This window comes from Miscanthus floridulus, chromosome 14, assembly GCF_019320115.1.
Source record: "Miscanthus floridulus cultivar M001 chromosome 14, ASM1932011v1, whole genome shotgun sequence".
NCBI lineage: Eukaryota > Viridiplantae > Streptophyta > Magnoliopsida > Poales > Poaceae > Miscanthus > Miscanthus floridulus.
Window position 1 is genome coordinate 12,113,826 of NC_089593.1, and position 10,851 is coordinate 12,124,676.

The following is a 10,851-nucleotide window of genomic DNA, read 5'->3' on the forward strand; positions in this document are numbered from 1 at the left end:
ACTGTCTCTATAGTGTTGGATTAACAGAGACTAAATAGAGAGACGGGCATTGGCGGAGCTACCTTAGGGCCATAGAGGGCCATGGCCCCGCCTTGTCGTGCATCAAGTTCCATGGTTGTCATGTGCAAGTGCATGTATATTTCCACACTGTCTACTGACATAGCTGCATGCATAGTTGTTTTGTCTGTGTAAGGAAAATAGACCCTTAGACCATTTACTTTGGATTTTGGTGTTTGATGATCAACACAACCAAATTGAACTAATGAATTTGCAAGTGATTGTTTTGTAGTTCAATAGGATGCAAGACGTGACTTGGATGAAGGCAATGTGATGATCCGATGATCAACACCATAAGCAAGACCTTAGAAGCAAAAGAGAAGACTCAAGATATCAAGCAAAGTCCAAGCATGAAGATATGAACCAAGCTGTACGCAAGATTGCGAAGAAACGAGCTCACAGAAGTGACCGGACGCTGGACCGGACGCTGGAGGAAAGTGACTGGACGCTTCGATCAAGAGGCTCGGCAAACAGGCGTCAGCAGCAGCGATCGAACGCTGGGCCGGACGATGGCGGCAAAATTGACTGGACGTAGGACAACAGAGTCCGGTCGAGTATAGAGAGGTTCCAGAGCGGCGAAAATGCGATTGGACGTGTCCGGTGGCATGTGACCGGACACTAGCAGCGTCTGATCAGTTGATTGCGGCTCTAATGGTCGGGACAACCGGACACGTCCGGTCAGGACGTGATCAGCGTCCGGTCAGTAGCAGAAATACGGGATTTTGTCCCCAACGGCTACTTTCTCAGTGGGGCTTATAAATAAACCCCCCAACCAGCCATTTGAGAGGTGTGGAGCTAAGGAAACATACCAAGGGTGTTGATACACCATTTTAGTGATCTCCACTTGTATAGTGCTTAGTGTTTTATTAGGTGATTAGCATAGGTGCTTTACGAAGTGCTTAGGTTGATTAGACCACCGCTTATGTGCATGCTCTAGGTTTAGGCCTAGTGTTTAGTGAGGTTTGCATACCTCTTACCACTCGGTGCTTGCGCGCACCATTGTGGTACATCGGAGGGGCTTGTAGTCTTGTGAGATCACACCAACCACGTTTGTGGTGTGGCCGCCACCGTATACCAGAGGGAACAAGGCCCGCGGCATTTTGGCCGGAAGCTTGATAGTGAAGACGGCGGGGAGCATCCGGGAGAGCCTTGCCGGAAGGCACGTCGGAGACCCACTTGCACGTGGGGAAGGCCCGAGACTATCCACGGAGTTACCCGATCAGGAGCTTGGCCCTTGCGAGGGATTCCTTACGAGGGGCTCCAACGAGGACTAGGAGGAAACTTGCGCGCTTCTCAATACCTCGGTAAAAATATCGGAGTCATCAACGGGAGTTTGCATATCTATACCTTGCTCTTTAGCTTCCGCATTTACATTGATTGTATTACTCTTTTTGCGGTAGAGATAGCAACACACTAGCAAAACCGTAGTTGCACATTTAGATAGTTTATCTTTTGCATAGGTTTTGCTAAGGTTAGAAAAAGAGGCCATAGTTTAGAGTTAGAATTTTAAGCTGCCTAATTCACCTCCCCCCCTCTTAGGCATCACGGTCCGCTTCAATTGGTACCAGAGCCGGTTGGCTCAATTTAGACCTTTGGCTTAACCACCGTTGAGCCGACGCTATTTGGAGTGGTTGGGATGGACACCTCTAGACCTCCACACTTTGACGGCACTAACTTCCTCTATTATAAAACTAGAATGGCTTGCTACCTTGAGGCGGTTAATTTGGGAGTTTGGTGAGTCACTCGTAATGGGATAAAACCCATTAAGAATTTCGATAAACCCACAAAGAGTGAAGAGAAGGAAATATATTTCAATGCTAGAGCTAAGAATTGCTTGTTTGAATCTTTTAGCATGGATGTGTTTAACCAAGTGTTCACCTTGAATATGGCATATGAAATTTGGTTTAAACCTCAAGAGCTCCATGACGATAAATCTAATGTCCGTGAGCAAAAACATTGTCTAGCTAAACAAAATTATGATTCCTTCACAATGAATGATGGTGAGCTTATTCGTGATATGTATTCTCGTTTGAATCTAATTATCAATGAGGTCCATTCAATAGGATTAACAAAGCTAGATGATGCGGACATCGTGAGGAAGATCATCTCCATGCTACCACAAAAGAAATATGCAAGCATCATCACCATCCTTCACAACACGAAGAACTTGAGCACCATGACCCTAGGCATAGTCATTGGCAAGATAGTGGCATTTGAAATGTCACGTAAGATGGGTCAAGAGGAAGCCTCTTCATCGAGCAAAGGCAAAGCTCTCGCATGTAGCGAGAAAAATAAAATGAAGAGCAAGCAAGTTGAGACAAGCTCAAGCTCAAGCTCCTCAAGTGAAGATGAAGAAGAAGATGAAGATGATGATGATGATGATGAAGATTCAAGTGAAGATGATCAATCTTCCTCCTCCACCTCCAACCTTGATGAAGAATCAATCAAACTAATCAACAAGGTAGAGAAGATGATCCAAAGGCTCAATGTCAAGGGTGTGCCCATCCAAATCCAAGATCTCATTTTTACCAATCAAAGAAATGAGCAAAGAAAGAGGGGATGCTATGGATGTGGCGAGTTGGGGCACTTTATGGAAGTTTGTCCAAATAAGCCCACACCCAAGACAAAGAAGAAGGCATGCAAGAATCAAGCCCTCACATCAATAAGGTCATGGGATAATTCTTCAAGTGAAGAAGAACACCATCACAAGAGGCGAGGACGCAAGCACTCATCATCAAGCTCTTCTCGTGTGTGTCTTATGGCATGAGGTACCAAAAGCTCATCCTCTAGTGAGAGTGATAGTGATGATGAAATGCCTTCTTATGATAAAATTATGCAACAAAATCTTAATTATGCTAAAGTTTGCACTAGTCAACAAAAGAAGGTCGAAAAATTAAAAGAAAAGCTAAATAGTTCACAAGAAGCATACAAAACTTTGCTTGAACAATATGAGAATTTTGCTAATCTCAATGTTGAAATATCTACTAAAATTGAGCAACTCAACAAATGCATGCACAATCAATCATGCGCAACTTGTAAAGAAAAATGAAAGATTAAAAAAAAGTTAGATAGCTCATAATATGCTTATAAAAGTTTGCTTGCTAAAATGAAAACCATGTGCAAACATTGTGATAAGCTAACTAATAAAGTTGCTAATCTTGAAGCCGTTAGTACAACCCCCACCAAGGCATCTAAAAAGAAAAGTTCTATCTTTAACATATCTAAAAAGAATGCCTCTACTTCTTGTAATGATTTATGTTTAGACTCATCTTTATGCGACCAAGTTTATGTTGAGAAAGTTGTTGTAGATACATGCACACAAGAGATTGCAAAGGAGAATGAGCAACTCAAGCAAGAAGTAGCTCGCCTCACCAAGGACTTGACTCAAGTGAAAAGCAAGGCGAAGTAAGCCCAACTTCATCAAGATAACACCATCAAGGGAGTGAAGAAACTTTATGAAGGACAAACCATGGTTTGCTACGTGTGCCACAAGGAAGGTCACAAGTCCTATGAGTGCAAGGTGAAGAATGGGAGAGAAGCAAAGAAGAAAGAGAAGAAGCAAACAAGCAAGCTCTCCAACACCTATACCAACAAAGTGGATAAGAAGGCCTCCACACCATACTTGTTAAAGAAGAAGAAAAATGACAAGGTGGTGGCCATCAAGGTGAACAAGTAAGCCAACAATGGGGTCAAATGCTTTTGGGTGCCAAAGGAAATCATTTCCAACATGAAGAGCACCAAGAAGGTTTGGATCTCGAAAGAGAAGTGAGAAGTCCAATGGAAATCGGGGAATTTGGAGACTTGGCAAAGTATGGGTGCATTTCATGGGGTGCATTATGATGGACAAGATCATTGCCAAGTGGGTAAGTGAATACTATGGACCTAAATTTCCCTTCCCATGTTAGGTAACTAGATTCAATTTCCTTCGAGTAGTATCAATTTGCTTTTCCTACGAGTGATATTTCTTACAAATTGGTATTTTTTAAAGCATCTAGTTACTCTTCATGCCTAGGTTTGCATTTGCATGTTTATATCTTTTGTCATGCATACACTAGGTATATCTTATGGTAGGCTTGCTCGGTATCATTCTTAACCCTTGGAGTAAACCTACATGATTTAAAATTGTTTAGGAGCACGGCACATAGCTTGTCTTACAATTGTTCATCTAATATGTGCCAAAGTCCAAATTGTAGATAATTTCTCCCGAATATCATCTTAGAAAATGATTCTCACATTCATGAGATGTCATCTTTTAAGTGGTATTATTGATTCTAAAATCAATGTGCATGACTTCTACAAGTATTCCACACTTGTGTGCACAAATTTAGAGGGAGGTTACTCTATAAGTTGGATGCTTTGAGACTAACACCTTTTCAAGCTTATCATGTGTGTAGTAGTCTCATTGCAAGGAAAATGGAGTCCTCGGAGTTAAGCACCATACTTCAAATATCCACCACCTATTGCAAGTGGTAGAAATCAAATTGGTTTCCACATGTGGTATTTCTAAACCGATATCATCATGTTGATTTCATTTTGATATTTATATGCTTTCTCCATGCATTATATAGATTAAATTCCCTTGAGCAATAATTAGCGGGAGCTTAATCTATATAATGTGAGAGTCAAATTTTGTGACCCGTTCCACTCTACACACAAAGGATCACAAAGTTTGACCCTCCCTTGTGCTACTAATGTCTTCTTTTTTGGTGTTTGATTCCAAAGGGGAAGAATTTAGAGGACCAAAAGCAAGCATTAATTTATAGGGCAATAAGCTAGATCATAATAATTTACAAGTGGTAATGGTCTGAGAAAGGGAGGATAGTGGATTATGGATTAATCTATGTAATGAGGAGAATTTGTAGGAAGCAAGGCTTAAATCCATAATGTCACATTGGGACATTTTGCAAGGGCAAGATAAGTTTTTATGTAGTATTTTTTAGTCTTATAAATAGTATCTTTTAGCATCATATAAACTTTCCCTTGCACTGCATCCTAGCAAGTAGGTAGTTTTTAAATTTCAAAATTTTATTATTTGCTTGCTTTGGTCGTGTTGTCATCAATCACTAAAAATGGGGAGATTGTAAGGAAAATGGACCCTTAGTCCAATTACTTTGGATTTTGGTATTTGATGATCAACACAACCAAATTGGACTAATGAATTTACAAGCGATTGTTTTGTAGTTCAATAGGATGCAAGATGTGACTGGGACAAAGGCAACGTGATGATCCGATGATCAACACCATAAGTAAAACCTTAGAAGCACAAGAGAAGACCCAAGATATCAAGCAAAATCCAAGCATGAAGATAGGAACCAAGCCGTACGCAAGATCGCGAACAAACGAGCTCATAGAAGTGACCGGACGCTGGAGGAAAGTGACCGGACGCTTCGATCAAGAGGCTCGGCAAACAGGCGTCAGCAGCAGCGACCAGACGCTGGCGGCAAAATCAATTGGACGTAGGACAACAGAGTCCGGTCAAGTGCAGAGAGGTTCCAGAGCGGCGAAAATGTGACCGGACGCGTCCGGTGGCATGTGATCGGACGCTGGCAGCGTCCGATCAGTTGATTGCGGCTCTAACGGTCAGGACGACCGGACGCGTCCGGTCAGGACGTGATCAGCATCCGGTCAGTAGCAGAAAACAGGATTTCGTCTCCAATGGCTACTTTCTCAGTGGGGCTTATAAATAGACTCCCCGACCAGCCATTTAAGAGGTGTGGAGCTAAGGAAACATACCAAGGGTGTTGATACACCATTTTAGTGATCTCCACTTGCATAGTGCTTAGTGTTTTATTAGGTGATTAGCGTAGGTGCTTTGCGAAGTGCTTAGGTTGATTAGACCACCGCTTATGTGCTTGCTCTAGGTTTAGGCCTAGTGTTTAGTGAGGTTTGCATACCTCTTACCACTCGGTGCTTGCGCGCACCATTGTTGTACACCGGAGGGGCTTGTAGTCTTACGAGATCACACCAACCGCGTTTGTGGTGTGGCCGCCACCGTGTACCAGAGGGAACAAGGCCCGTGGCGTTTCGGCCGGAAGCTAGATAGTGAAGACAGTGGGGAGCATCCGGGAGAGGCTTGTCGGAAGGCACGTCAGAGACCCACTTACGCGTGGGGAAGGTTCGAGGCTATCCATGGAGTTACCCGACCGAGAGCTTGGCCCTTGCGAGGGATTCCTTGCGAGGGGCTCCAACGAGGACTAGGGGGAAGCTTGCGCACTTCTCGATACATCTGTAAAAATACCGGAGTCGTCGACGGGAGTTTGTATATCTCTACCTTGCTCTTTAGCTTCCGCATTTACATTGATTGTATTACTCTTTTTACGGTAGAGATAGCAACACACTAGTAAAACCGTAGTTGCACATTTAGATAGTTTATCTTTTACATATGTTTTGCTAAGGTTAGAAAAAGAGGCCATAGTTTAGAGTTAGAATTTTAAGTTGCCTAATTCAACCTTCTCTTAGGCGTCACGGTCCGCTTCAGTCTGTTACTGACTAGATGCCTGATGCATGCAAGCTTGCTAGCTATGATGCCAAACTTGCCTGTAGCAGTACGTTTTTAAGGCCCGTTTGGCCCCTGCTTGCTTTGAGCGTCAGCTCCGCCACTGGAGACGGGCACCTTGCCAGCCTCTGAAAATCTAATATGACCACATATGAAAATCTGTCACGTGGTAGTAGTTCACTGTTCCTTTTTGTCATAGACATTTGATAGTTTTCTTTTCTTCCATCACAAAGCACGAATATATTTATACTAGTATATATATTTTGTCCAATGTGAAGTGAACATATTTATATAGAGAGATCAAAATGTGTACGTCTGGATCACATACCAAACCGCGCCCAAATATATAATTGTGCCATCTATGTCTGAACTCCCCTCACCCAATCCTGATGGGTCAGATCGATGATGATAGATATACTGAAAACCACAAATCACCTATGCGATCTCTAAGAAGATATATATGCTGCCTTCTTGACACTAATAATAATAATAATAATCACACACGCCTCTCCACAGCTGGAGTAGGTAATAATATATAAGATCATCAGTTGCCTATTCTTGCGTCAATGTCCATCGACGACGACAAACAGAAGATGCAACAATAATGTTTCCTTCCTTACTTGAATGTCAGGGCTCCTGATCTTTTTCTTTTAAAAAACGAACAGAAAACACAGCAACAATACTTCCTACCTTAATTAAATGGGAGAGCAAAAAAAACGAACAGAAGAGTAGAAGTAGAAGACACACACGTACCTACAGCTACGTATTTGGAAACATGGATCGAAACAAAAAAAATATATATAGAAAGAAACAATAAAGAACAATATCTGGAACCACAGTAACCTCGGAAAATTGGCGCGCGCGCGCGTATAAATATAGAGCTCGTCGTGGCGCTGCATGCCGTCGTCGTCGAACATTACCAAACCCCTCGGGATTCTCCCGGTCGGCAGCACCGCGGTCGCCAACGTACGGCTCTCGTCGCCCGATCGACGACCATAATGGCGGCGGCGGCGGCGGCGGCTTGCCGATCTCTTGGTCTGTTCTTGGCCGTCCTCGCCGTGTCGTTTAGTGGTAAGCAGCATGCAGCTATTCTCATGTTCTGATCCATCGATGGTTTTTGCCGTGCACTGCAGCAGATCATCATCAAATGTCGTCGATCGTACATGTGTTTGGTTTGATCTGCAACTGCTAATAAAATTACTCTACTAATCAGGTGTTTGGTGCAAGTCGTTCACCATCACCAACAACTGCGGGTACACGATGTGGCCAGGGATCCTCTCCGGGGCGGGCTCGCCGTCTTTAGACACGACAGGCTTCGAGCTCCCGCCGGGCGCGTCGCAAACCCTGCAGGCGCCGGCCGGATGGTCGGGCCGCCTCTGGGGCCGCACCCTCTGCACCACCGACGGCACCACCAACAAGTTCGCGTGCTCCACGGGCGACTGCGGCTCGGGCGCCGTGGCCTGTGGCGGCGGGAACGCCGCTCCACCGGCGACGCTGGCGGAGTTCACGCTCGACGGCAGCGGCAGCGGCATGGACTTCTACGACGTGAGCCTGGTGGACGGCTACAACCTCCCGCTGCTGGTGGCGCCGTCCGGCGCATCCCCCGGCGCCGGCAACTGCGCGCCCACGGGGTGCCTGGTCGATCTCAACGCCGCGTGCCCCGCTGACCTGCGGGTCGTCGTCACATCGTCGTCTGCCGCCGCTGATGGCAACGCTGATGACGTTGTGGCGGCGTGCAAGAGCGCGTGCCTCGCGTTCGGGTCGCCGCAGTACTGCTGCAGCGGCGAGTACGCGAGCCCCGGCACGTGCCGGCCGTCGGCGTACTCGGAGTTCTTCAAGAACGCGTGCCCGCGGGCGTACAGCTACGCCTACGACGACGCTACCTCCACCTTCACCTGCGCCGGCGGCGACACCGCGTACACCGTCACCTTCTGCCCCGGCACCAACAGGTACGTCGTATGACGGTGTCGTCGCGTGATGAAGTTGAACATTGTACATCGTTCGTCGTGTCATACCATACCTATTTTTCAATTACCTATATTAGCTAGTATAAGTAGCTAGCAGTAGTAGGCCCCACCAAGGTGTAGCCCATACCACCAGTCTTGCTTGCATTGTCAAATTAAACCACAAGCTAGAAAGCTACTGATCCACTGAATATAGCAAGAAGACAAAGAGCTGATGAGGGGAAGAACCTTTTGGCTTTTGGCCTCTACTAAATCTACCAATCAAATTGTACTAGCTAAGCCATTTGATTCATATAGGTCACTGTCTTTTTTTTTTACCAAGTTTATCTACATCTGCAGAAATTAATAAAATATCAACATCTACAACAAAATCAAATTGGTTTCACTTAATCTGCCATGCAACAATAATATGTTTCGAGTGTGCAATTATTTAATTTCGTAGATGTCTATAAACTTGGTCAAACGTCTTGAGATACGATGAAGGAAGAAACCGCCCGGTTGGCCGCCTACGTCTGTCCTTTCGTGTCTGCATCTGCATCATCAAACACGTGACGTGACGTTATTTCCTCCCCCTCTGCCAGATCAAAGTGCATGCATCCATGCATATTTTTTCATTTAATTAATTAATTAAGCTGAAAGTTTTTAACTTCTTTCATATTGTTTTGTGATGATTTGTGACGACTGCATGCAGCGTGAAGTCCTCCAGCCCGAACTCAGGCGCACCGGGGGACCTGCCACTCATCAATGGCACCATGGCGTCCGCCGGCGGCGACCAGCAGGTTGGCACCGCCGCTGCTACACAGTCGACGCCGCGCACCCTCGTCGTCTTTCTCGGTGCCGCCTTGGTCATGCTAGCAGGAGGAGCCTTGTCCTGAACTCTGGCTGCCGAGGACTTGCAGAAACAAATATATGCAGGGAACCTAACGAACACACATCGACATCCAGAGATTGGCACGGGAAATACAATTTAGGCAGTAATCGGCTGCTTAGGGGGGAACTTCAGCTACATATATAGCTACAAAAAAGCCTTTATACAATTGGTTTAGGTATTTTAGCTTCACTTATGCAGATTTTTCCTCGGCAAATCTGTCCTTTTTTGTAGGCCTGAGAAGTTAGCTTTATTTATCTGAGTAGGGTGATGAAGGTTTACAATATGAATTCTTTGGATATGAAGGTTTTTTACAATATGATGAAATCTTCGTGGAACATGAGAAACGAACTTAATTGCATGGGCCTTGCTCCTCTTTTAATTTGGAGGACTTTATTTGGACTTGGTCTATTTTAAATTTAACCAAAGTCAGAATAAATCACAAGGCAGATGATTAATTTTAATCACGTGTAGGAAATTGATTGAAGTTTGACTGCAACAAAAATAGGTACATATTTGTCTGTCGGCTGTCGTGATGAACTTAATAAAAGACGACCTTAACCAAAACGTGCGTGTCGAAATTCATGCAAGTTTGAGAGATCCAATTGACTCTACGATGCCCACCATCAAAGTGCGTGAAATAATTCTGTTGACGTCAGAGGGTGTTCGAATCACACACCAGCAGTGGCTAGCACACCCAAGAGATTGCAAACAACCCAGATAGCAGCATGATCGATAAAACCGATCTAAATACCAGTTAGGCCGATGTTGAACCCGTTTTTGACTTGATAAACTCCCAAAATTCTCCTGGGAAGATCCGTCGGGGAGTAGCCTGTGAAGGGGTGTCCTAGGACCAGCAAGACCGCCTAAAACGTCGCCGAATCTCGCCGGGAGACGCGACAAACAGTAGGAGGGGTTAGAAAAAGGAGTAAAAGGTTGGTAGATTGATTTTTGATTGGTTGGATAGATGGGAACTCATCGGCCGTGATCCTCTTATATATATATAGAGAGAGAGAGAGGGGGGGGTCTTATCACAGTAGAAAATAAGTCCAAATCGTAATCTCCAAGTTTCTCACGTCAAAAATATACCAAAACCGACTTTTGAAAGTCTCCTAGTCGGTTTCTAGACACGAGTCGGCTTAGCCGACTCCTGGAGTCAGCTAAGCCGACTTTATCGGGCTTGGGCAGGGCTCTGCCTGGCCGGCTAAAGGGGGAGTGCCGACTCTGTCAATCAGCTAAGTCCACTAGAGGGTGTGGAGTCGGCTAAGCCTACTGGATCTGGGCTCGCATGGCTCGCCATCTTCTCCGCGTGATTCCTTCAATGTTTTGTCGTGCTTTTCGGTCTCCAACAGGTTTATGAACTTACTACCGATGCCCATGATCCACCTTGAGACATTTTTTAGTGTCAACAAATTCATGTTTGACTAGGTTTATGCTCGTAACAGATTACATATTTTGGAGATCAC

The 10,851-nt window shown here is 45.0% G+C and overlaps 1 protein-coding gene across 1 annotated transcript; it reads left to right on the plus strand.

Annotated features, from left to right (window-relative positions):
• Nucleotides 1-7,459: 7,459 nt before the first annotated feature.
• On the plus strand, nt 7,460-9,710 carry LOC136504630 (thaumatin-like protein 1b). The gene is made up of 3 exons (XM_066499585.1): nt 7,460-7,624; nt 7,767-8,502; nt 9,209-9,710. The coding sequence occupies exons 1-3, from the start codon at nt 7,552-7,554 to the stop codon at nt 9,390-9,392; spliced, it is 993 nt and encodes a 330-aa protein (XP_066355682.1). The 5' UTR covers nt 7,460-7,551; the 3' UTR covers nt 9,393-9,710.
• Nucleotides 9,711-10,851: the final 1,141 nt, after the last annotated feature.